This window comes from Podarcis pityusensis (genome assembly GCF_964106645.2).
Source record: "Podarcis pityusensis genome assembly, chromosome: 8".
Taxonomy (NCBI): Eukaryota; Metazoa; Chordata; class Lepidosauria; order Squamata; family Lacertidae; genus Podarcis; species Podarcis pityusensis.
Genome location: NC_138033.1, coordinates 19369678 through 19396793, shown reverse-complemented (window position 1 = coordinate 19396793; position 27116 = coordinate 19369678). Strand labels below are relative to the sequence as shown.

General features: G+C 41.9%; 1 protein-coding gene across 1 annotated transcript; it reads right to left on the bottom strand.

Annotated features, from left to right (window-relative positions):
- Positions 1-207: 207 nt before the first annotated feature.
- LOC308483019 (zinc finger protein Rlf-like) lies at positions 208-26359 on the bottom strand. Its single transcript, XM_081016550.1, is given in 9 exon segments — positions 208-4954; positions 6824-6965; positions 8092-8228; positions 9354-9556; positions 10877-11009; positions 12126-12207; positions 15126-15280; positions 25973-26157; positions 26160-26359. Coding segments are annotated over 9 exon segments (5949 nt in total). The 5' UTR covers positions 26326-26359; the 3' UTR covers position 208.
- Positions 26360-27116: the final 757 nt, after the last annotated feature.

Genomic DNA, 27116 nt, shown 5'->3' with positions numbered 1-27116 from the left:
AATATCTGTTCTCTCTCTCTTAATTTAACAGGGGAGCTATATTAACTCAGCCAATACTGTAGACAGATGTCATACATTCATGGAATTGAACAGCCTAATCTAACTTCAACACCATGTGCACTGAACCAATTAGCATCCCCGCCCCCGCCCCCCCCAGAAGTGGAAGAAGTCTCCCCTCCTTCTCTATTTTTAAATTAAACACAACAATTTATGAACTTTCCACACAAAGGTGATCTGTTTTTTTTGTTGGGAAGAAGTCTATGAGGGGCGAGGATAACGTACGTCTTTCAATAACAACTACCGGTCGCAAATAATGAAGCTGTTTTAAGGCATTGTCCCCACACTTTGTTAACGCCTTGTCCAATATGGCCCTCAGGTTTTCCAGGGAAGGGATCGAGGGAGAGTCCGTGGATAAGAGAGGCTGCATCCCTCTCAGCTGCCCATGAGCTCTGGAGCCGCTGTTTTTCTTGGACACAGCTGCTGCCGGGACAGTTTCATATGCAGTCTTGCCCCGTGTGTCATCCCTTTTGAAGTCTTTCTCTTTTTGTACCACCACACCCAATTCATATCGGCCAGCCGGCTCCCATTCATCCTCAGAGTCGTCATCATCATCTCGTTCCTCACTTTCTTGGATGAATTTTAAAAAGGAAGACTCAAACCCCATTGGTTTGAAGGACTTTAAATCAAACGGCTTTGGCGCAGATTGCCTCTGCATTTTATCTTTTGCAGCAGAAAGGGGAGGAGGGTTTTTAATGTTCTGCTGTGCTGATGCACGCTGCCAGTCATTTACATCTTTCTCCCTTTGTAACTGTACACCTGACCTCACACAGTAGGAGGGATTTTCTCTTCCGTCACTTCCAGGCAAGCTGTCTGTTTTATACCGAGGTGACTCCAATCGACTACATTCTACAAAACACCTGGTTTTTGGACTGTGGATATGTTTTAAAGTGCCTGTATACAAAGAGACACCAGCCTCCTGGGCCTTGTCACTCCCACAAGAGCTGCCGTTTTTACTGCTTTTATCATCATGATTGCAGTCCGAGTTTAGAACACGATGCCCTTCATTTTCACGCTGATATGCAGGGTGCACTGTAACTTCCTGCTTAGAGTCACTGTTTACCTCTTTATTTGAACCCTGACTTTCTTCTAAGCAGGGGTCATTTATCACAGTACCACATTCGACACATAGTACAAGCTCCTCATACTGTTGTTCTATATAAATACTGGCCATCTGATGGGTACGCTTATAGTGTCTCACAATACTGCTTTCCAGTTTTACTACAGAGGGGCACCCCCGAACCATGCAAGGATACTGTGTCTGATTGCAGTTGTCTCTGCACATTTGCAGGGCTTCCTCCCTTGTTCTGAAGTTATATAACTGCTTTCCTTTGCTCTTATTATTCTTCTCAGATTTGTCATAGATCCGTTTCTTTTTCTCGCTCTCTTCATGCCCGAGACACTTATCTTTCAAGCACCTTTGCTCCTGTCCATCTTTAAGGTGGGCCAGTTTTTCTTTGGCGGCTTCCGAGACCCCATCATAATCACTGTGTCGGAAGTATACATGTTGAGAATAGCGGCTGTAAGTTGTGAAAACTCGGTTGCAACCATTAAGGTCACAATGAATTTCAATCTCTTTATTTATTTCCTCTTCCGTAGCATGCTCTTCCATCAGGTGATGCTTCAGTTTGTGGAAGGAATAAAATGCAGCAGGACACTGAGGATGGTGACAAGGAAATCTCACGGACTCTGTTTCAGAAAGCACTTTGGAATCCTCTACATGGTCCAGGCCATGAAAGTCACTGCAATGCTTAGCAAGCGATTTAGAACACAAGAAGCGTTTGCTGCACGCCTTATGTTTGCAAACAAATATTTTTTTACATTTGGCAAGTTCCCTCTTTGTTCTCGCTTTGTCTTTTTCTAGGCAGAGCTGTTCTTTGTTATACTGATGCACCGTTCTGTAGTGCCGAATCAAACCTTTCTGATTAGTAAATGCAGAATTGCAATTTTTATGAATACAATGGAACGGCTTGTGGTATTTATGCAAAATGTAGCATAAATTTCCTTTGGCAACTGTTCTTTTACTTCCCCTCCCCTCTCTTGCTTCTAGTCCTTTCCGGTGGCTTTCCAGAGCAGACAGTTTCGTCTGCTTGCCAGTTATACAACTTTCTGCTTCTTCACTAGACTCCAGATCTGTTTCAGAACTAAGCTCATCTTTCTTTGCATGACACTGCTCTTCTTCAGCCAGATTAGCTTGGTCATCAAGTTCTTCCTCTGTATTGGCATAGAAATCAGACATTGAACCCATGGTATCATTCAGCGTATCCTCAGCGCTCTCATCCAGATCCTCAAAACTCTCATTACCAAGTAATTTCTGAGTTGCTGTCATATTGCCAAGTTTATGTTTGTTTCTATAATGGACTCGAAGATGTGTTTTTCTTGTAAATGATCTTTGGCAAATATGACATTTAAAAGGGGAATACCGATGTTGAAACATGTTCAACTGAAGCACCGTCTCCTTTGAATAATTGTGTTTTCTAACATAATGCGTGAACAACGCTTCCCTGGTCACAAATTCACATGTGCAACCTTGACGCTCACAGAAAAATGGCTTGGCTGCCAATTGGGTAAGGTATTGTTTTGGTAGTTTGCCTTGCTGCTCTTCAGGGAAGTAGTCTGAGGTAGATTCATCTTCAGAGTTTGGAGACTGTGACAACCTGGAAGAATTTCCAATATGACCACTGGAATTTTTTAAACTTAAATGCTTCAAGCCCAGGAGAAGTTCCAACATTGCATCTTCTGAACTGGACACTTTGGAAGCTTCAAAATAGGAAGTTTCTGGGGAAGAAGGATACAGTTCTTCATTTAAATAGCTTCTGCTATTAGTACTTGTATTACAATCTATAATGCCTGGAGAGTCTGTATTTCTACATGAATGATATATGAGCTCTGGACTAATATCTCCATCAGTATTATGACTGTCACTGTACTGAGTAGTATCTTTAGTTTTCAGACCTAGCTTCCTCCTAGGTTTGAAATGGTAAGGATGAGCCCTTCGAAGATGTTTTTGCATGCCCTTTGAATTTTTGTACGTTGATCCACAGTCTTCAAAGCCACAGGTAAATCTTTTCCCATCAAAATATACAGCCACATTTGAATACCGCTCTTTTAAATTGGATGAAAGGAAGACTTTCTCACGGGGTAAATCACTCCCAGGAGTTGCCTGGCCACAGTCCACTGCTTCAGTCAAAGGTGTCAACTGAGTCTCACTGGCTAGGGATGCAATATTGCTTCCTAAACTGCCATTACTTTTGCCATCCACCTCTCCATCAGATATAGCTTCTTGTTTAACTTGCTGGGTTTCCTCCGAATTTGTAGATTCTTGCTTAACCTGCTGGATTACCTCTGAATTTGTAGATCCCGAAGGCAAATTAAGACTCTCATGCGGATCAGAAGGACCTTTTTGTTCAAACACTTCCAAATCTGACAGGCAAGTAAGACTGTCCCCAGAAACATTTTCCTCATGCTTAATCTGCATCTCCTTTATTTCACCATTTGACATATGCATCGACAGGTGATTTGTAAACTCAGTTTTGGAATAGTAAAATTTTTTACAGCCACTAAAGTTGCATGCGTAGGAAGCATCCCTAAAATGCTGGGCTTCGTGGTGGTAGAGCTGCCCCAAGTCACTGAAAACAATGTTACAGCCACTGAGCTCACATTTATAACGCAGATCGTCGTGCTGTTGCTTGTGATGGAGCAGCTCATTCACTGATCCAAACCTAGCATAGCAGCCCACCGACACACACATGTACGGCTGAGGGCCACTGTGCACTTGTTCATGCTCCTGTAGATGGAAAGCCGAAACAAAATGCCTCCTGCAGTATGCACACTTCTCACGCCTGTTTTTCATGTCCAAGTAGTGCATTGCGTTTTGATCATTGTTTTGGTGTTCTGCTTTCAAGTGAACACTTAAGTACTTGAACTGCTTAAACACCTTGGAGCAATCCGTGCCTGGGCACGGGTACAGGTCCCTGTCCTGCAAGTGGCAGTTCTCTAGCTTACTAAATGTGACGTAATCCTGCGTGTTGAGTCTGGGTTGCTCACATTGTGTTATTTTGAGTGGCTGGTTTTCTCCAAGGCCTACAGAAGCAATTCTGGCTAGACTGCTCTTTGCCAGCCTCTCTTTCTTCAACAGCAGCTTCTTCTTACTACGGTATTTCCTACTAGGAGGCATTTTTACATGTTCCATCACATGCGTCACAAAGACATCCTTCCTCTTGAACTTTTTTATACACACTGGGCATGTATAAATGCCATCTTCCATATGCATCTTAGAATGGTGAAGTATTCTGGCCTCTATACATTCCCTTTTGCAAATAACACAGAAAAATTTGTACTGAAGCCACCTCTGGTACCTTTCTGAGGACCCAATCGGCTTTTTAACTCTCACCCTCTCTTTAGGCTGATTTATTATATCTTGACCTTCAAAATTATTATCTTCGCAATCGCTTAGGAGACCATCCAACAGTTCGGTTTCATTGAACAACATCTCATTGCAACTCAGATCATCCTCTGACTCAGAAACTTCTTTTCCTAACAATTTGAGACAGTGTCGCTTCAGAGTTTTCCAGTCCCAAAATTCTGGATCAAATGGCCAATACGCCTTTAAAGCCAACAGTAGTTCACAACGGAGGGAGTTTGGAATTGCTGCATTTTCTTCATCCAATTTTTGATCTGGCTGCAGGTAGAGCTCTTCTAGTAGACTGTATCTTTCCTCACTTGGCTCAAGTAAGTATTCAGTGAGCTGGCATGCTCTTCTTACTTCGAGGTCTTCCGGCAGAAGGCATGCAATTGTTTTGCATACAGAGGTCTTCATGTCATCATTTTCATTTGATCGGAGCTGCAGGGCTCTCACACATAACAAAACAGACACAATAAGGCCTGCTTCTTCTGCCTATAGGAAAGAAGAGAGCACAAGTCAGATCTTAATTTAGCCCCCAGGGACATCTCTTAAAGACAAAGGAAACACAACTGAAAAAACTGGACAAGATATATGGATAGGTTTTCATAGAACTCTAGAGTTGAAAGGGACAAGGGTCATCTACCCAATGTGGGGCTTGAACCCACAAATCTGAGATAAGTCTCACGCTCTACCGACTGAGCTATCCCTCTCAATCCTGAAGCGATTACAGATTTGAGTAACCCGTGGCCCTCCAGATGTTGCTGGACTCCCATTCCCATTAACACCAGCAAGCATGGCCAAATGGCCAGGGATGGTGAGAGTTTTAATTCAGAAACATTAGGATGGCCACAGGTTCCCCACGCCTGGATTAGAGGGTTATATATAGATACATACTCTGGCATTTCTTATTTCAATCAACTTCAATGTTTTACCCAAAAAAACATACTGAGGTTTACTTTCTTAAAATTAAAGAAGGCACCAGTCATATTTGTTACTTAATTCTGCCATGGAGTTCACTGGTGCACATATTATCTTTACAACAACTCTGTAAGGTAGATCAGGCTAAGAAATAATGACTGACCCTAAGTCACCAGTTAAGCTTAATGGATAAGTAGGGATTTGGACTTCGGTCTCTGTTGCCATCCTGATATTCTAACCACTCTACTACAGTGGGGATTCTTTTTACCGGCATGTTAGGCATTGCCAGAGTAGAATTTGCCACCTGGTGGCCTGCAGACGTTTTAGATTAGACCACAGCTCCCATCAGCCCCATCCAGCTTCTTTTAAATTGTTTTCAAGCATAAAAGACACTTTGTGGCAGCAAATACACACAATTTTGTGAAAGCCATTCCCAAGTTTTTAGGAACTAAGTATACTTGGAATGCTGAAGCAGATTTATATATCTGTTTCAGATATATATACACAGTGGTACCTTGGAAGTCGAACGCCTTGCAAGTCGAACGTTTTGGCTCCCGAACGCCGCAAACCCAGAAGTGATTGTTCCAGTTTGCAAATGTTCTTTGGAACCCTAACGTCTGTCGCAACATCCGTGGCTTCTGATCGGCTGCAGGAGCTTCCTGCAGCTGATCAGAAGCCGCGCCTTGGTTTCTGAACCGTTTTGGAAGTCAAGCAGACTTCCGGAACGGATTCCAATCGACTTCCAAGGTATGACTGTATAGAGAGAGAGAATGAGTGTGTGTGTGTGTGTGTGTGTGTGTGTGAAAACCACATCAAATCAAGATATCTACTTGTAGATTGTTTTCTGTTGCACAATGGCAAGGATTTTTCAACTTCTTTGCTTCCATACTATTCCTTATCACTTCCTATTTCCACTCAAAAGTTTTGCTGCTGAATTACTTCCTTTGTCTTTTTAAATAGAGGCGCTGAAGAAACATCAGTAGTACAGCAAAAAGAGCAACATCAATACAGCAATAGAGTAAAAGCAGAGTTGAATCTACTGTGTGCCAATGTCCTCTAAGGACTAGAATATGAAGCCTTGGAAGATAGGAAATTCCACTGTGCAAGTACTGCTTATCTAAAACAGAAAATAGGCAGCCTGAATCAGCGGGAACTCCAACAGGAAGAAGACATAAAGGGAAAGAAATGTACTTGGCTGAAGCAAGTGAAAGGGAAGAAAAGTGCAAGTGAGAAGGCCAGAGAGCCAGTCTGACTTGCTGCTGTGAAGTTCAGGTGTTCAACTTGTCATGTGCTCAGCCATCAGAATGACACAAGGCAGCCATCAATTATGTCTTCCCAGGATAGCCAACAACAGGATGCACCCAAAAGCTACTGATTTTTTGTTATCTGCTGAAAGTACACAGGTTAATTCCGTGATAAACTGTTTCCCAAACAGGCACTTACTTCAGCTTGTATGACTCTAATTAGGAAGAACAAGTGTTGCAATGTCCTAGCAATGATGCCAAACTGCCGGCAGCGCTCCAGAAAGGAATCTAAAGATGGGTCAATTCTCTTTTGTAGTTTGCTCCAAAATAAAGTCAGTTCCCTACGGAGAAAGTTTAGGACAAATGCTTAGTTAGAGATCCAGTAGTCAAGCTTAACAATGGTTTAAACATGAATGTACAGAATGCTAGAAGCATTACTGAGAAACCAGAAGGCCAAGATAAGAAAAAAAGGAAAGAGATAATCTGAAAAGTTATGCCAAGAGTAATTTCTTTAGCTGAGTCATACAAATAAGAGAAGCCAAATAAACAACTTTCAGTGTACCTCTGAGGTTTCATCTCTCTTCTCTCCCCCCACCCACCACCCCCATGTCTTGACCTGAAATGGGGGTCCTGAGCTGTGATAGCTGACACGATGACCTCTGGTTGTTACTGGTCTCCAGCTCCCTTCATTCCCGGCTAGGGATGATGGCAGCTGGACTCCAGCAACATCCTGAAGACACCAGATGGCTCCCCATGGTCTTGAGATAGAAACAACCTTTTCTTCGAGGATTTATTTTTCCACCCTCATCAAACACTGTTTTAACAACAGTACCTTCTATTTTATATCCAATCTAAGCTTATTATATCTAACCATTCCTGATTTTTTGGGGGTAATATTTAACATCTGTAAATCCTTGTCAAGCATGTTTCCAAGCATCAACATTACTGACAGACAGCCTATTTCTAAGATGACGTTAATTTGGGTAAAGAATAAATTAAATGTAAAAAAACACAGGATTGTTTTTGGAATATATGCTTCTTCATATAATTGCCTGCATTCAGTTAATCCTCCACAGTTTGAGAAAACAAGGAGGAGAGCAGAAATCCCTGAAAGTAGAGATCATCACTGGATTCCATTTCTGGCTAAGAGGGAAACCATGTTTTGAAATTATAGTTTCAAATGCTCCCTACTGCTCATTCTGGATCCTCCACATTGTAGTTTGGAGGATTATCTGATGTTCTCTGGGTCTAACATTAGTTTGTTCAACCTCTAGAGGTTCTTGGAAAATGGAAGAGATGTACTCACAACTGTAATGTTTAACAAATGTAAATACTTTGTTTTTAAGAAATAAATTTCATTCACATAGAATGATAACATTCTCTTTAATGTGAGCTACTTCAATGACCTATGTGAGCCAGAATAGCAAATACATGCATTTGAAAATAATATCTGGACATAGTACTTACCAAGAGCAGTACACATTTCCATTTTGAAGCTGCTGCGTGAGGTATGTTGTACAAAGAATGAATGCAGTACTATCTTGACCTTCAGCTTCCAGATTACATATCATATCCAGGACCTCTTTGCAGTCCACCTTTGCAATCTTTCAAAAACAAAAATCCAAAAGAAGTCTATTGTAAATAGTTTCATTCAAGACCACTTTGCACACACAAAGGTACTTTCAGGAAGACTTTTCTATCCTTCTGCAATCAGTAGTTTGTGCCACTACAGTAGCTGTGTTAAAGTCCATATTGTCAACAAAGGCACAGCCCAGCTCATTACCTGAAGTACGAAAAGCACCTAAAAACAATGCAGTTCAGATCTTATATTGTACTACTTTATTGGCCTGAATTACAGTGTTTTATTTTTAATGGCTTGTTTCTTAAATAGTCTTTCTATTGTTCACTCATTGTGGGGTTTTAAACTGTTATTAGCTGCTTTGAACAGGATTTTAAATACAGTGGTACCTTGGGTTACATACACTTCAGGTTACACCGCTAACCCAGAAATAGTACCTTGGGTTAAGAACTTTGCTTCAGGATGAGAACAGAAATCGTGCTCTGGCGGCGCGGCGGCAGCAGGAGGCCCCATTAGCTAAAGTGGTGCTTCAGGTTAAGAACAGTTTCAGGTTAAGAACGGACCTCCGGAACGAATTAAGTACTTAAACCGAGGTACCACTGTATCCATTAAATAAAATTCTAATGTTACTTTGTATCAGCAGAGGCAGACTTCTAGAAGTGAATCCTCTGCTCCGTCTCTCCGCAGCAAATATCTTGGCTTTATTATTAATATTTACCATATTTTTTGCTCTATAAGACGCACCAGACCACAAGACACACCTAGTTTTTGGAGGAGGAAAACAAGGGAAAAAATATTCTGAATCTCAGAAGCCAGAACAGCAAGAGGGATCGCTGCGCAGTGAAAGCAGCAATCCCTCTTGTGTTCTGGCTTCTGGGATAGCTGCGCAGCCTGCATTCGCTCCATAAGACGCACACACATTTCCCCTTACTTTTTAGGAGGGAAAAGGTGAGTCTTATAGAGCAAAAAATACGGTATATATCACCAATATTTTATTGGTCTAGAAGTAGCTTTAGAACTACTGTTGTGGTAAAAACAGTAGTTCCAAAGCTACTTCCAGAGCAATAAAGCAATACATTTTAGAAATACAAAGCACAATTAAAAGGCATTGAACAGGTAACACCACCAAGATCAGAGCTTGCCCACTCACCTCTTTGATAGATTCTTCAGTTGGAAGCATGGAACACAAGCAAGTGATGTAAGCTTGGAGAAATGGCAACGTATTTGAAATTTCCGTGGACTCTTTGCACAGTTTGGATAGGGAAGCAGCTTGCCGAAGGCGGTTTGTTTTCATCAAGTATTTTATTCGCATCTGCATAAAGACTGGTCCTTCTTGTTTAATCAGTTTGTTGACTAGAAAAGAAATGGAAAAGATTTTTGCATACACTATCACCAGAATTTAGCTCAAGCAGTAATGTATGCCAGTGGTTGGCATCTAACAGCCTATTTCATGGCCTTCTGTTCTAGAATTCCTGAAACTCTTTAGAATTTAAACTACATATCCATTGGGGGGAGGTGGAAGGGGAGAAAGTTTTTGGTTAAGGAAAAGACTCCCAAACAAACAAAGGACTCTCATCTTGCCTCACTTTTATCCCCAAGTACAGGCAGTGACCATTTCACATGGGGGTTGTTTCCACCCTGAGCACGTATAGGCCCTAGCCTGGTACACCCTGCCCTGCTCCCATTCTGCCCTCTTCCAGATCCAAAAAGAACCTGTGCATTGGCGACTGCTTATCAATTGGACGCACCTAAAATGGTTGTAGCCTGTAATGAAAACAGTGGGAAATGATCTATGGTGGGTTTGAGTTTGCAGTTCTACAGAGAAACAGTAACCTGTGAATGACCCATCATAAGCAAGGGTGTGTGGCATAAATACTCGGGAATTCCTCAACTCTATTAACAAGATTCATTCAGAAAAACTTCACAACGATCTAAATGCTGGATCTAAAAGGTGCTCTTACACTAGTGGAAAACATTTCCTGTCCACAGCACTGTAGGAGAAAACCCAGAAGTTCTTCAGACTCCAAAGGCTTCTTTTACTGCCTGCACTAAAGACTATATGCTACATTCAGTATTTTCCTAATTCAATATTCCCCATGTTTCTATCTGATGTAGGAGACTACAGTTTGTGCCATAATAAAATCTGCCACAAGATTCTGCTTTTGCTTCTCATACTATAATGCAACCCAACACATTGTGGTGCAGCACTGTCTTCCGCTAGCTCTTGCGCAAGAGTTCCTGGAACAGCTCAAAAAAATTTTCTCCCTGTGCTTTATGGTTCTTTGAATAAAACCCTCAAATCTTATTATATGAGCAGTTTCACAACAGGTAACGAACGGCAGCCATATGTAATAAAAGGGGTATGACCACAGCGTTGGGAAAGAATGAACAAGAAGCCGGTACTAGGCCAAGTACTTTTCTTCACCCTAGAATCTAGGCCAAGGAAAGCTAGCAGATAAGGGAATGCTACAGGACTGGAAGAGTGAAAATGACATCTCAGGATTCATGGTAAAGCTCTGCATGCTCTTCACAGCAGCAGTTGAGGAACACCTATCATCTTGCTCAGTTCTTTAGGAGCAAAATGTTTCAGTGTGAAAGACTAGCTACTGCTCACATCATAACAGTGGCACAGTAATGGAATTCTCATTTGAGGTACAAGTCTCAAGATCTTACCTTCTTCTGCTTCTACAGGCTGCTGTGATATAATATTTAAGAGAACTGGATTCTTCCATACACCTTCCTTTGAAATGTCAGCCAGTGTTTCGAGGCTATTGTCTCCAAATTTAAGTAAAGCACTATGGGAATCCTATGTTGGAGAAAGAGATAAACAATTATACAACCTTCCTTAGACATCTATTGGGAAGCTTTTAATGTCTGGTGTATTGTGTGTTCTTTATATTCTGTTGTAGGCCGCCCAGAGTGGCTGGGACAACCCAGTTTGATGGGCGTGGTACAAGTAATAAATTATTCTTATTATTACTGTTATATAAATTCCTACATTTCCAATATCTCAGCTGGGATCACTACACAAGGCTGTAAGAAAAGGCTGCAGAAATACGGCATTTTCCCTGCATTTAATTACACTGGGTAATATCCAATGAACTCAGAGCAGATCCACTGAATATCTTTGGCTTTGTTAATGTGTCCCCCACCATCATATTTAGAGGAGGGTTTTTTTATTCCATTTCTAGTATGAGGTACATAGCTTGGAAAAAGGAGTAGATACAAACGAAGGTATCTTACAGTTAGTCATGTTGAGATCATGCCTACAAGTTTATGTAATAGAAATTTCACTATATAATTATACAGCAAGTAGCCCAGAGTAACATAGCCTTCCTTACATCAAAGCATGGAGAATTCATAACATGAGGTGGGTAACCATCCATATCTCCTACAATAATCAATGAAATTAGTCCGTTCTTGCCTGAAAATATGCTGTCTTGTGCTGTTCTCCTAGTCTGATAAAGTAGATTACTTTAGCCATTAAAGCTTTGTCCTATATGTCACCATAGTGTTATTTAATGGTACATTTGACTATCTCCATTTAATTCTCTGAAGGCTGTGCATTGTCCCCTTCTAGCAGACATTCCTCCTTTTAAAAGAAGTCTCCCCAAACCTCTACTCCCAATGTGAGACAGGGGATATTGCACTACTGGAGCACTCTTCTATCACATAAAAAGTTACAAAAGGATGCTTACAACCTCACTATATATTAAAGGCTGTATGAAGAACTAAAATTCATATAAGACATCCAGGTAAGGTATACTTAATCATAATGTATTTATTCCCATTTTATACTGGATTCAACTAAAGAACTACCACAAATACCACAGCCTACTTAGTTATAATTTGAAAATACATATTTCTAGATGCAAACTGTTGAAACAGGGTCCTCTGTAGAATAGAGATGAAAAATACTTGCCTGTATAGACTGAAACAGTCTTAACAATGGTTCAGACTGCTCCTCACTTTCAGGCACAGAAAGCAGTAGTTCAAAACAGCTCCTGAAATAAATAAATCACAGAACCAAGCTAGTTAGGACCACCATTTAGGAAGTAGCACGCTGGGTCATTTTGTACCTCTGTTTATAATCTCTCTAGGTCAAAAGAATGTGAAAACATAGTAGAAAAGAGCTGAAGCTGTTAAGCAGCATAACAATTGCTACTAGCAGTGATGCTGCTTCCCATGAGAAGAACTCAAGATAGATGCACTGTAACAATATTTAGTTGGAATTATAGCACTGAATGATTTTCACGCTGTATTGGCAGCTTATTCTTAACAGCATCTTTGACCTAAGAAAACCAATGTGATGCATAATAATGGTCTTGCAGATTCATTCACATTTTGAATTTTCAGGTACCGAGTTCCAAAGAAGTACCATTTATAATATATGTAGCCCGGGAACTAAAGTAGATAGGCTCAAGATTCACTAAGATGCAGCGTGGGGAGAAGATGGCATGATCCATACCATTTACAAGTTCACAATAATGCTTATTTCTCTACACATAATTTAAACTTGCATTCCACCATTCTCCAGGTCAGTGTATACAGGGTTATACATTCTCCTCCCCCAATCACAATACCCCCATGAAACGGATTAAGTCTCCCTGATTCAAGTGCAGCTCTCTATCCACTACACCGCACAGTCTCTGGTGCTTCCCATTGTCCTAAATTTGGGAAACAGATTGGTAAAATCCTAGCAGTTATGCATGCTCTCAGCAGAGTTCCCCCCACCTCCTGATCACTTAAGCTAAAAGGGAGGGGAGTAACCTTTGCCACAGAATGGATCCTGAAAGTGAGGTGGCATTGGCCCTGGAGCCACATCATAGGGTGTACATCCTCCCAGCCAACTCCCCCCCCCCATCCTTTCGGTCTCAAGTTAAAGAGAAGCAACTGGCCTCCATGCCAAACTCCATGCCCAACAGGGTGGATCTGATTTAAATCATTAGTCAGTAAGACTTGATTTCAATCACTTTTTTACAGAAAGACTTATTCTTGCTGGTATAATCTTAATATTTACAACCAGATGAAGGCTTCATTTTTGGAATAATAAATTTTCAGAGTAGTTTTTACAGTTATATCAAAAAATACTGATTTGTTTATACTCTTAAGAAATACATAGACAGATAATTATGAAATTATTGTGAGGTTTAATGTTAACTATATTTGGACAACTCTTCTGCTGCACTTTATTGGAAGGAGAAAAATAACCATTTCCTTCCATTTAAACAATTTATTTAACTAAAACAATAACATTATAGCATATGTATCCATGTTTGTTAACTGATGTGGTTAAACAATTTTTTTAAAAATTAAGACTGAGTTTTAGTACACACAAAAAAACCCTTAAGACTGAGTTTTCTCCTCCAGGGAGAGAATATTGTGATAAATCTCAGACTATAAATATAAATGGAATCTCAGAGGGACTATATCTCCCAGCAGGCCTGGCTTTGGAGAGGCTGGCCTTCCTTTTTCTAGAGGAGAAATGGGGGGCGGGGGAGAGAGATAAAGTTGGTAGGCCTAGGCTGGAACAGGCTTGCAGAAAGAACAGGTTGAGGAGAAACAGGCTGGTGGAAAGCTGGAAAAGAGGAACCAAGGATTGGAGCAGAGAACTTCAGGGATTCCTGCAGGACTGAAGTTCCAGGTACAGACTTTATTGTTTGGACAATGTCAGGCGAGCCCTGGAAAGAAGGGCCTGGAACCAGTGAACCCCGATTAGTTGACTGGCAAGCACTTCAAGGTCTCGCCAAGGACTTGAAGATCCCAGTTACTATTTCCACCACCACCCCTTTGGATTTGCTTCTACATTCAGGTGCTGTATTCTGTACAGTTAAGTGTTAGTGCAGTTGTTGGAACCCAGTGGGATTGGTTGCAAGGCCTGAAGCGCCTTCAGCACTTGCCTCAAGTCTGAGTTGCACAGACATGCAACTGACTTGCACAATTATTACACAAAGATCCCAAGACTTGCGGAGTATTCTGCACTTTCATTTTTACTGCTTCACACTTAGCTACTTGTGCAGATCTATTCCACTCCAAACAATCTATTCATTGAACCTCTTGGAATTTAAGTGGTAAGGGGTTGATTCTGTGTATATAAATTTGCAAAGGAACAATGGGATTAAGGTTTTTTCCTCAACTCTGTATGTGTATTTTATAACTTTTTTCTGTGAAAAAAAGGCATGTTATCTGTGCAGACACAAATTCACACTTTTGAGAACTGTTAAACAAGTATCTGTGATAATATCTTCTCGTTAGAAAAAATGCCCCAAATAATCTTACAGAAACCTCTGGAAGAACATGACATTGTGAATGGATTAATAAAATTCATTTATCCAAAAAAATTAAACATTGCATATAAAGCCTCATGCTACATAATTAAAAACAAATCCTTATTTCCTGATGAACAGCCTTTGGACTATAATGTAACTTAAATAGAAAACTATGTTTAGAAAGATTTTTCCTCCAAAAGCATTTTATTTTAAAAATTCCGATTTAAATAAAAAATTCCAATTTAAATAAAAAAATTAAATTTAAAAAATCTGACTTTTTAAAAAAAATTGAAAATATCATTGATTTTTATCCACTCCGCGGCCCGAAAGACTGCAGCCTCACACTACTGCCCCATGCTTTGCTGTCAGTATACAGACCCCACAAATTCCTACAACGAAGTGGGGTGTCTGCATGCCAGAGATGTGAGGAGAGCATTCCAACTTCCACTGCCTTTTTGAAAATACAGAATAGTTGTTTTCACCTTTGGTAATGACCTTCCCCCACCCAAGGATGTATGCAAACAGGCACCCTGCTTTGTTGATACAGGGAATGCTATTTTCAATATCAGACAGGTGGGCACAGTAACTTGAAAATCTCTGCTGTTGATCAAATTCTCTTTTCTGTTAAAAAGTCATGTCCCAAATGTACTTACAACACTAGCCTGCCAATTACCAGAAGAACTTCTTCACATTCGGTAGTCAAGTAAGGTCGGGCATTGGCAAAGCTCTGAATGGCGACTTGATACACTTCCAAGAAAGGCAGAACATGCTCCGAAGCACCCGGATTGTCAGCATATTGTAGCAACGTCTATAAATGAAAAGATGTAATGCGGTAATATTTGTTCTCAACTCTGATTAAGCTATTTCAAGGCAATGTTATAATTCTATGCTGAGGATATTACACTTTCCAACTTTTCTCAAAAGCAAAAACAAAGAAATGGCAACCTGCCACTCTACTCTTTTTTTGCCTTCCTCCTAAAGCAAAACTGCTAATACTAATTACTATTATTTATGGACTTTCAAGAATGCAGCTCCTGAAAGAACTGCTATATGATAGCAGTAGAGTATAAGCTCATGAACTAGCAAGTTTTATCTACAGCCTTTTGTAGACACAGCACCTGCACTCAAAAGTCTTTATATACCCTCATAATGAAAATTTGTATTCACATCTTGTGGGTAAGATTTAACATCCATCACATTTCCCTACAAGGTAATCACTTTCTTTCTTTCTTTTTCTTGGGAGGATCACGTTCACCAAGCATATAGTGGCACATGCCAAACCCATTCACAAGAGCATAATACATGTTTATGCTCACAACCAGTGATGCAGTCTATGCAGGGTTTCTGTCAAATATAGTGCGGCTATCAGCAGGACTGAGCTATGAATTGCATACACCTTTCAGGAAGACCCTGAAAAAGAAGGGCCAAACTAGGCGAATGTGGAAAATCCATGATCAGGTTTTCCCAAAATATTTTTCTTTCATTAAAAGCAGCTGCAGAACCAATAGCATCTCTGTCTTCCTCCCTTTCTGTGCTTAGTAACAGCTTGTGAAGTAGTTAAGTCAATCAGTGTGTTGTCAGGGGAAGCAGAGGAAAGAAATCACATCCCTGCAACTTCAACATCCAAATCCCTCACAGTTGCTTTTAACCAAAAGAGTGTTGGGGTGTCTTGGTGCAGGTTTTCACATCCCAGCATTTAGGAAACCAAGAGGTGTTAATCTTCCAGCGAAAAAAATACACCAACTCTTGTGGCTCAGCAGAAGAACTATACTGACAAATAACTAGACCAAGTTCTTAACATCTACTTTACTTTTGTTTAAACATGAAAACAATATATAGTTTAAGAGGAGTTTTTAAAAATCAAAACACTACAAGGAATAATTTCAATAATATTTTAGAATTTTACCACAGCTGCTATAATGTACCAAGAGTCAAGTCAGGTGAAGTGCTGATGCAGGAGCTCAGTCTTACATACTATTATTTCTCATGACTAAACAAAATTCATGGGCCTCTACAGCATTTTAACAATGGCCAGTCTGCATGCCAAAGCAAGCCATAGCTAAAAACTAGCTATGGCTTGCTATGACATGTGAACCACCTCAACAGTCTTTCAAAATTATTTTCTAAGTTTCACTAAGAACTCATGGCCTAAACCGAGTGTGAAAACTTTGGTTCACAGGCCTAATTACAGGCCAAAGCCATGTCCACCTGTCCTACGTATTATAATATTGGTGACATCATCTGATATCCAAAAGCTCAGGTGTGCAGCAGGTAAAGTCATTCTCCAGGCCAAAAAGCTATTTTCAGGCACTTTGAGGCCCCAACTACCAGCAGATCAGAAGAGAGCACTATGAGATTAGGAGCATTAGGGAGTCCCCACTGGGAACTTCATACTGCAGCAGATGGAACTGGAGAAAGTGGCTTGGATGTATGTTATTGGAAGAAGTGCTTTGCATCCAAACCTCTTTCTCTACAGAAATGTCAAAGGAATGGTTACAGATATGAGCCCTGCCTACCTCTTTGAAGGTACATCCCCAGCATCCATTGACTAGCACCTGCCAAAGTTCAAATGAGATTGCTCAATCACCTCAAATCATTAAGATGTCAGGTGACGGACAGATATGTGTTCCTACTGACCGATTCCAAGTCAGTTTGTGAGAGGTGAGGAGATATGGATCATTACCTATCCTGGCCTAGTTTAATGCTTACATTTTTAACTTTGAACTAAAGTTTTCCTAAATCAGGTTTATTATTACCTCCTTTCAACCCCTCCCCCCCATAGGAAGAGCACTTTTAATACAAATACAAATGAACTATAAATTGACATTTGACCTCATTGAGCTGATAGGAAACCCCTTTTTTAATCCTTTGCACTAAGTTAATTTAGGTGACAAAGGTAAATAAAACAAAAAATAACTAGCTAGAAAGCTGCCAGTGTGACAATAAATCAAACCGTATTTTTCATCAATACCTCTGACAGGTAGATCTGATCATGGATCTGAATTCTGAACACTGCTTGAGAAACACACCTTTCTACTGTGCACAATATTGATAAGCATAACACCCTCAGTGTTCCATGTGCTTTACTTACATACTCACTAATCCTTTCAATTTCTCTTGTTACATCAATTTTAACCTGATAATCCAAATGGGCCTATTAGAACTTGGCAGAGATGAATAATTAACTTTCCAAGTCTCTTGCTGTCTTTGTTTTCCTTTTCCTGTGAACATATCCTCAAATGGCATTTGCTTACTGCTTGACAACACTGCCCTGGGAAGTTGCAGGCAGGTTTTTTGTGTGAGTTCTGCATGTCTAAGGGGACTTTGGGCTTCTGTTTTTTCAGCTATAAGCCACTGCAGTCACATGGCAAACCAGTAAGTGCTTTCCAGCGCAATTTGCAATTCCACATGGGGACCTGCTGTTCTAAATCAAAAACCCTGTAGGCAAACTCAAGCCCTTGGGCTCACCTAAACTTGGTACCTGACTACTCAATTGTTTCAATCCACTTCACTCTGTGGGCCTAATTACATTCATCCAAGCTCTCTGAAGAAGCCAGGTGGGCAAAATTTCAGGATGTTTTAAGCTGTTTCAATCCTGGAGAAGCCCAGCCAGATGGGTGGGATATATATAAATGAATGAATGAATAAATAAATAAATAAATAAATATAAATAAAATAACAACAACTACTACTACTATTATTATTATTACTTCTAGAGAACTACAGTAGCCCCAATATAGTGCTTTTCACCCCCAGCGCAAAAAGAAAAGCTGCAAGATTGTGTCTACCAACTGCTAGCAGCTTGAATAGTGGAAGTTAAATTTAAACGCTTGTATTTTACTCTTTTTCCAGCCTCTTGTGACCACAAGCAGTTCTCAATGAATTATCAAATATCATAGCTAAATATTCTTACATTTGTATAGCTATAAATGTACTTAAGCTCACTGTCTTGTTTAACCAGACTATTCAAGTATTTGGCCATGTTCTTTCATTAGTCTGAACACCAACCTTTCCCATGATTATTTTAAAAAAATGGTGGAATCTTATTTTAGCTTTCTTCTTTATATGAGCAAAAGCAAACAGAAAGGCTTTTTATCCAGTCATAAGTTTATGGAGTAAAGGTGCAAAAAAATACCCAAACCACACACGTGCGCACTCGCACACACAGAGTAGTCAACTGCTTGCACACTATCTCAGATCATCCTAGTGAGTCAAGTAATAAATAAAAAGCCAAGATCTACAGCAGGTGAGCTTTCTTGAATATAGGAATATAGTTCTTGCTGCCCGTCAACAGCTAGGGTCAACTCAATACTTCATAATTAGGATGTTCATAATTAGAAGGCTTTCTGATTATACTTCTTAAACACATTTATTCTGTAAGTGTGTACATGTATGCAGCATCACAGAACTTCCCTGTCACATCCAGCACCTCACAGCAATAATCACAGCTTTATGCAAAGTGCTACACTCAGCTACTAACACCCAGTGCCCCATTTCTGTGTGTCAATGAAACAAATGTGTCAATGTGATCATCAGAAGTTGGATTCTGGAAAATCTTAGGGTTGCAGCAAGGAAGAGTGGCATATGCTCCACAGATCTTGCTATCCCCAGCAATACTTATTTCCACAAAGATTTGTTGAGTACATTAACTAGAAAATCATTTTGCCCAAATCTGTATTTGTGATTCTAGAAGACTTAAGCATGCTGGAATGGCATGAACTATTACTTTTGACATTCCATACATATGCCTTGACGCTGTGTCTCAACAGAAGACACCTTACAAAATTATAAAGAGGTGAAATACAATGTTCTAGGAATACGTTCGAATGGAGGAACTAACTGGTACAGAACACACACCTGGCTCTTACAAAAGATACAACCTATCTGTACTGAAACAAGCAAAAGTGAATTTCCATGTAATTATGTCAGTTCCAACATCTCCCACTAGTTGGAATTAGTTCTGGCACTGATAAAGTATAAGTGATGCATCATTTAACTGTATAACTTACAGTTTTGTAGAGTTTGCCCATTTCTACAGTCAGATGACTAGAACAACAGAACTCACTTTCACATTTAACAGTGTATCCCTTTTCCTATTTAATGGTACCCCACCAACACACAACACAACAGGTGGAGCTGTGGGTTAAACCACAGAGCCTAGGGCTTGCCGATCAGAAGGTCGGTGGTTCAAATCCCCGCGACGGGGTGAGCTCCCGTTGCTCAGTCCCTGCTCCTGCCAACCTAGCAGTTTGAAAGCACGTCAAAGTGCAAGTAGATAAATAGGCACCGCTCCAGCGGGAAGGTAAACGGCGTTTCCATGTGCTGCTCTGGTTCGCCAGAAGCAGCTTAGTCATGCTGGCCACATGACCCGGAAGCTGTGCGCCAGCTCCCTCTGCCAATAAAGCGATATGAGCGCCGCAACCCCAGAGTCGGTCGCAACTGGACCTAATGGTCAGGGGTCCCTTTACCTTTACCAACACACACCCCCTTTTGCATACTTTTTGTTCATGACATAGTTTGCGATTTTCTCAATTTGTAAAAATCTGCCCTTTAAAAAGAAATGTGACATTATTTTCTGCTACTAGTTTTTTCCAGGATCATCAGTTCTCCCACTTCATGAAAGCTTTCTCAAGTTCCTTCCATCTTTCATGTTCTCTTTGGTTGGTGCTTTTACTCGTGTTTGGTAATTTTATTTGTTGGGTTTATGTACAATCAAGCATTTTCCCTGAGGATACATCAAGAACCAAGTCAATCCTTTCTCATGAATGGGTAGGATTTTAAAGCAACCATCACCTGCACCCCTAGCTCCTCCACCTGATATCCTACTGCTTGTTGACTTCTCATCTGCTCAATTCATACTTTACATGGTTGCACCCCCAATTCCTGTAAAGATAAAACTAAGCCATTCCCACAAACTGTGCAACGCTATCAACAGGTAAGGAAGACTAAGTAAGAGTGGAGACTCTCACACAGCATGCCACAGAAAACCAAACAGAAGAGTCCATGAGCCCCAAATACAATCTCAATGAATTTAAGAGCAGTTCTCAGGGGCTTATCTAGTCCAGAATTCTGTCCTCACAGTGGCCAAAAAGATGTCTATACAAAGTCCACAAGCAGGACATGAGCACTATAGCACTCTCCCACAGAAAGGCTGCCAAGTGTCTCCCCATAGTCACTTGTTATGGCCTTGTCCTCCAATCAGCCTCTGTTCTGCCTGCATAAATCAGTTGTATCCAGATTCAACTAAGCTCACAGCAAAGTTGGAAAGCTGCTGAGGTCCCAGCCACTGACATAATGAGTAGCTACCAAGTACTCATTGGCAGTGTTAAAAACTCAAGATATTTAAGCTAAGCACAGAATAGCAGCTTAAACCAGAGTTACAGTCACCAGAACAGAATGCTGTTGCCATTTTGGGGCCAGACAGCTCAAAAGTTGTGTTTTCCAATACAACTTTTTGGTTCCTGAAATTCATTCTGATTGTGCAGATGAAATACAATGGACAGAAAATTCTTTAGGATGTATTGATAGTGCGCAAAAACAGGCAAGATCCAAGGACCCCCAGGCATGCACCTCCAGATGGTGGAGACATCAGGCACCATTCTGGCACCCTGGCATCTTCACTTGGTCGCAATTGACCGATAGCCAGGTGCAAAATGGGGCTGGTGCTTGGTGAATTTTGAATGCTGCTCATTGGAGCACTATGTGTGCTGCTGATTGCACAAGCATCGGAGGGGGTCCACCAGCAGAGACTCTGCAAAGGACACCCTCATACTGTGAGTTGATACTCACAGGATGGGGATGCAACTGAGTTCTTTAAATATATTTAGATGCAGAAATTTAAAAGAATTGTCTTCCTTTGAGAAGGATGTCAGGTGTGTCTTTGTCCTTGGTTTGCCACCCTCCAATGAAGAGGCATGATCAGATCAGCAACTTACGCAGAAACATACAAGGTTCTACACTTAGGCAGGAATAACCAACTGGGGAGCATTTGGCTCGCCAGTAGTACATGTTAAAAGAATCTAGGGGTTTTAGTAGACAACATGAGACAGGAGTTTGATGCAGCAGCAGCAAAAAGAAGAAGAAGAAGAAAGAATGCTAGGCAAGGCTGCATCAACATGAGTCTAGTCTCTTATTAAGGGAAGGTACAGTCCCACTCTATTCTGCCTTGGTCAGACCACACCTGAAGTACTGTGTCCAGTTCTGAATGTCACAATGTAAGAAGGATATTGACAATATGGAAGGTGTGAAACAAAGATGGCCAAGGCTCTGGAAACCAAGCCTTATGGGGAACGGTTGAGGGAGCTGGGTATGTTTAGCCTGGAAAAGAGATGAAGAGAAGAGGATAGCCATCTTCAAATATCTAAAGGACTTTCACATGGAAGATGGAGCAAGCTTGCTTTCTCCTGCTCCAGAGGGTAGGACACAAACCAATGGATTCAAGTGGAGATTCCGACATCAGCAGGAAGAACCTTCTGACAGTAAGAGCTGTTTGTCAGTAGAACAGACGCCCTTGGAAGATGGTGGACTCCCCCTTCCTTGGAGGTTTTTAAGTAGATTGGATGGTCATCTGTCATGGATGTTTTAGTGAAGGTTCCTGTATTGCAGGGGATGGACTAAATGATCCTCAGGATGCCTTCCAACTCTATGATATGGGAAGGGTAGCTATTACCCTTACAAAATGTAAAAAGGAGAACATTTTGGGATTTATGAGTAAAACATTTCTCCAGCTGAAATCAGAAAAGGTGTGCTTCAGCAAGCAGAATTTTGGGAAACACTGCAATAGAGAGCTACTTGTATCTCAAGGTGGAAATACAGAAGGATAGCTGTGTTAGGCTGGTACAGCAGAAACAAGATATTTTAGGACAGGAATTGAAGAATATGTTCGCATATTGTTGGGACAGGAGAGTACCCATGGTCATGCTATTGACCTCAAAATACAACTCCTTCACAAATCTTTAGGTTGGTGGCACTGCACTGCAATTTTATCTGCAGGTCAATGTTGTTAACGATCACTTGAGTGAATTGTCACATATTGTACTTTTGAAATTTCACATAGCAAAGACATTCCATACACCTGCATGATCTTGAGTCTAGACTAAATTTGTTTATCTTCAAGTTGCTACAAAACCCTCTAGGTTAGGCATCCCCAAACTCGGCCACCCAGATGTTTGGGGACTACAATTCCCATCATCCCTGACCACTGGTCCTGTTAGCTAGGGATGATGGGAGTTGTAGTCCCAAAGCATCTGGAGGGCCGAGTTTGGGGGTGCCTGCTCTAGGTTGTACCAATTTTAGTCTCCCTTGGAGTCGATCTGAAAATAATGACTTTAATTAATCTATTAATGACAGAGTAAACTTAACTGAATGCAGCCATTTATCATTTTTGTATTCCTACATGGATTTATAACAGCCCTGTTGCTGTTATATCAAACACCACAGCACACAATAGCAGAGACATATAAACATGGATGTGATATCCCATCAAAAGCTAGTAGGTTCATGTATTGAAAGCAGGAAGACTTGAAAGTGATTCATTGTCCTAAGGTGCAGCAGCATCTCATCTAGAAATCTAACAACTCAACCATTATGTTAAGTCTAGTACTGAATACCTAAAATTATGTTTTAACAAAAGTTGTAGGACATTACAAAAAAAAAAGTAAGATGCAAACATGGAAAATAAAAGGTTATCATTAAGCTGAATTGTCAAGGCAGTAAAGATCTCATTTTCACTGGGACATCAACACAATCACTTCTCTTTAGGCTAATCCAACACAATTACATTTTCTGAGCTTTGAACTAAATTTCAAATGTCACCTGTTTCCATACAAGTCAAGGCAGCCTAGAAGAATAATTATTAGCTTAAAGGTACCCCCTGCCCGTACGGGCCAGTCTTGTGCGCTCATCTCACTCTAGAGGCCGGGAGCCAGCGCTGTCCGCAGACACTTCCGGGTCACGTGGCCAGCGTGACGAAGCTGCTCTGGCGAACTGGCACCAGAGCAGCACACGGAACACTGTTTACCTTCCCGCTATAAAGTAGTACCTATTTATCTACTTGCACTTAAGGGTGCTTTCGAACTGCTAGGTGGGCAGGAGCTGGGACCGAACGACGGGAGCTCACCCCGCCGCGGGGATTCGAACCGCCGACCATGCGATCGGCAAGTCCTAGGCGCTGAGGTTTTACCCACAGCGCCACCCGCGTCCCACAATTATTAGCTTACAACTCTTTAAAACCCATGTGTCTACTTGACGAACCAAGCTGACAATATAAACCATCACCCATTTCTGGAGGTCATGTGGCATTCACATTTTTCTGTGCTCCAGTCCTTCTATATGTCAATGGTTCAGAGCAACACAAAGTGACCAGGATGTTTTAGTATTGCAGGACCTGGTGGACACTAAAAGCAGCTATTCCAAGCACTCATGGTGTCAGCTGAAGCCTTTAGAACCCTATAGCCCAGTGGTGGCTAACCCGCCATTCTCCAGATGCTATTGAGATTTAAAACTTCCACCAGTCCCAATCAGCACAGGCAAGACTCAGAATTGTGCTCCAGCTCACTGGTTAGCCATGGCTGCCCTAGTCCCAAAAGCCTGCTCAATGAAACTTTAGCCTAAATAAATGCATAACTGAAATAACTGCATCTTCTTGGCCCTGTTTTTACATGCCTCCAATTCCCTCCTATTTTTGCATGGCAAAACTGTACTCTTATTTTTTCTAAAGCACCTCATGCATAGAAGGCACCATCTAAATCAATATTAAAGGGCTCCCTCCACTGTGGTTTGCCTCCCTGTGCTAGTACTATGAGCAGTTCATGTCAGCAGGGGTGGAGGTGTTCTTCCAAAGTACTCTTAGATGGTTCTTCTTAATCGTAACAACATTGGACATTATCTCAATCCATTTATACAATAAATGGGTGAAAACCTTTATCCAAAATATTAAGTTACCATTTTGTATGAGCCATACCCAACCATTGTATAAAGTCATCAAACCCAAAGGAGAACTGGATGGCCTTCATCTGACAGCAAAATGTAACAGAGCTTTAGCAGGAAAACATGTCTAAGGAAGAGCTTCTCAATTTGGGGACCACCAATATGTTGACTCTAGAAGATACCCACTTGACTTCAATGGTAACCCATACTCACTGATTCACAAATCTTTCTCAACCCTTTGATCATTTCCAAGCATCAAATCTTTCTTTCTACACTGACATCCAACAAAGCTACCTGAAAATATTATCTAACCTGTTGCAAGCTTGAAATGGAAACCATGTGGCCATTATATTTAATGTGGCATGTTCATGTTTGTATAAACACTTTGTTGATACTTTCAACCCAAAACTATATCTAACATACAAAGTCTATTGCAATATGAGTTGGAAAAAGAATTGGAACTCCATTTTCAAATAAAGTCATATCATTAGGACTATTCGATTCAAAACACCATACAAAGTGACTGACATCCAAGTTGTCAATACAGGTTTTTTATTGCAAAGGTGAACTGGCATTCACAGTTGCTTACAAAAACTAAAAGCAAACAGAAAAATAAGAATAAAGCCATATTATACTCTATCCACACTCTCGGAACAATAGGTAACCCAGAGAAAATAAGTTTTTGTTTACTATTAAAAGGCTTTAGCAAACCACAAAAATAGGGGCCAGGCAAATATGTTGGGAGATTTCAGAAGTAGGAAGCCACCACAGAAAGGGCCCTGTCTCTGGGACACATCTAATCTTTAGGAGCTCCTGAAGCAAGGCCTCATCTTTGGGCAGACTCATACAAGATACTGAACATAGCCCCATCAGAAGCAGAGATCCAGATAAACATTTTTATTGACAAGGAAGAGGAACAAATAAACAAAGGTCCTCAACATGTAAGGAGATAATCCCCTAAACTACGACTGTTAGAAAGCTGCAGCGAAAGAGGACATGGTGTGGGTGCAAAGAGCGGCGAGGAAAAGCGAAAGAGTCCGCGGAAGGAGGGAGGGGTGTCATGGATTTCGTTAAAAGAGCCCCCCCCCCCCCCGCTTAACCGACTGCTCCTCTTCCTCCTTCAATTCCGGCGCTGCCACAAAAAGAGGCGGTGGGGCGGGGAGAGCGCGCCGAAAACACCAGCATCCGGAAGCGGGCGCGGAGAAAGCCCGAGCGCGCTGGGCTGGGCGGAGAAGGGAGGGAGCCCCCCCCCCCCGAGAAGAGCGACGGCCATCGGGTCCCGAACCCGAGCCTCCCGCGAAGCCAGAAGAAACGGGAAGCGGCGTCGGCGGAGCCTCCCAACAGGGACGGTCCCTCGGCCCCGCCTCCCCAGCGCCAGGCAACGGCTCGCCGCCGCCGCCGCGGCCCCTTGCGCCTCAGCCGCCTCCTCCTCCGCGGGCCCCCGGCGCCCCAAACCTCCTCCAGCGGCCGAGCCTGGCCCTCCCCCCCTCCGCCGCCACCAACCGTCCCGCGCGCGCGCCCTCCTCCGCCCCCCCCAAAATAACCGCCCTCGCGCCAGGCCCGCCCCGCTCACCTGACAGAAGTCCCGGCAATAGGCGCCCGACGAGCCCTCGCCCACCCCCTGCTCGCTGAGCTCCGCCTGCAGCTGCCGGAGCCGAGAGCTGAGGCCGGCGGCGAGCCGGGGCATCTCTGGCTGCAGGGCCGCGTCAGCCTCGGCGTCCGCCATCTGCACCCGGCCCCACCGCGCGTAGGCAACGAATCACGTGACCCCGCAGCCGCTGACCACATCGGCGGGGGACGGGCCCACGTGACCCGACGGCCCCGCCCACTCCCGGCTCCTGCGCATGCTGCCGCCCTTCGGCGGGGCGGGAAGGAGGCCGCCAAAGACAGGTTCCCATTGGGCGCTCGGCCCTCTCGCGGGGCCATGACGCAAATGCATCGCGCTGCTGGAGCTGAGTTCTTCCCTCCCGCCCCATTTCCCAGCGCTGCCCAATGGGGAGGAGGGGCGGAGCTACTTCGGAGAGGCGGGGGAGGAAGGGAAGCTTCCGGTGTGGAGCTGCAGCAAGAAGGGCGAATGCGATCCGCAGATTTTACAGTACTCTGGAGAGACTTGTTTATTCGCTCGTTATAGGATTAATGTTGGTTTTCCTTCCTAGTTAGAGATATTTTTTTTTAAAAAAAAGTTTTTATTTGTCATAGAAAATTGGAAATGTTTTGCTTTTCAATTAAAAAGCAACCTTTTAAATTTTGGTACATCACAGCATTCAGACCTTTCTCTTTTTCTACCTACTTTCAACTATTCGTTAATTGTTTTCTAACAGCTTCTATTTACTCTTCACTATAGACATACATCATCTCATAATATTTGAGGACTTAGTTGATGGGCAGTTTAGAAATGGAGCAAATAAACAACCAATATCTTCACAAGATCTTGTGAGAATCGGCTGAGACAATGATTTGACCAGAGTCATTCTGAATTTCATGTTATTGCTGTCTTTTTATATGTAAAAAGGAATTATATTAGGGCTCAGTTCAAGCCTTTTAAGGGCAACTGTTAAGGAGGCGCCTTTAAATACCGTACATAACACACACACAAAATTTAGAGTCCGGTGTGATTATTGGTTACACAAATAATGGAAGTATATGGTAAAAATACCTATAGTTTACAGCACAGTCTGGCATGTATTAAGTACATATTTACTCCCCCCTTCCCCACT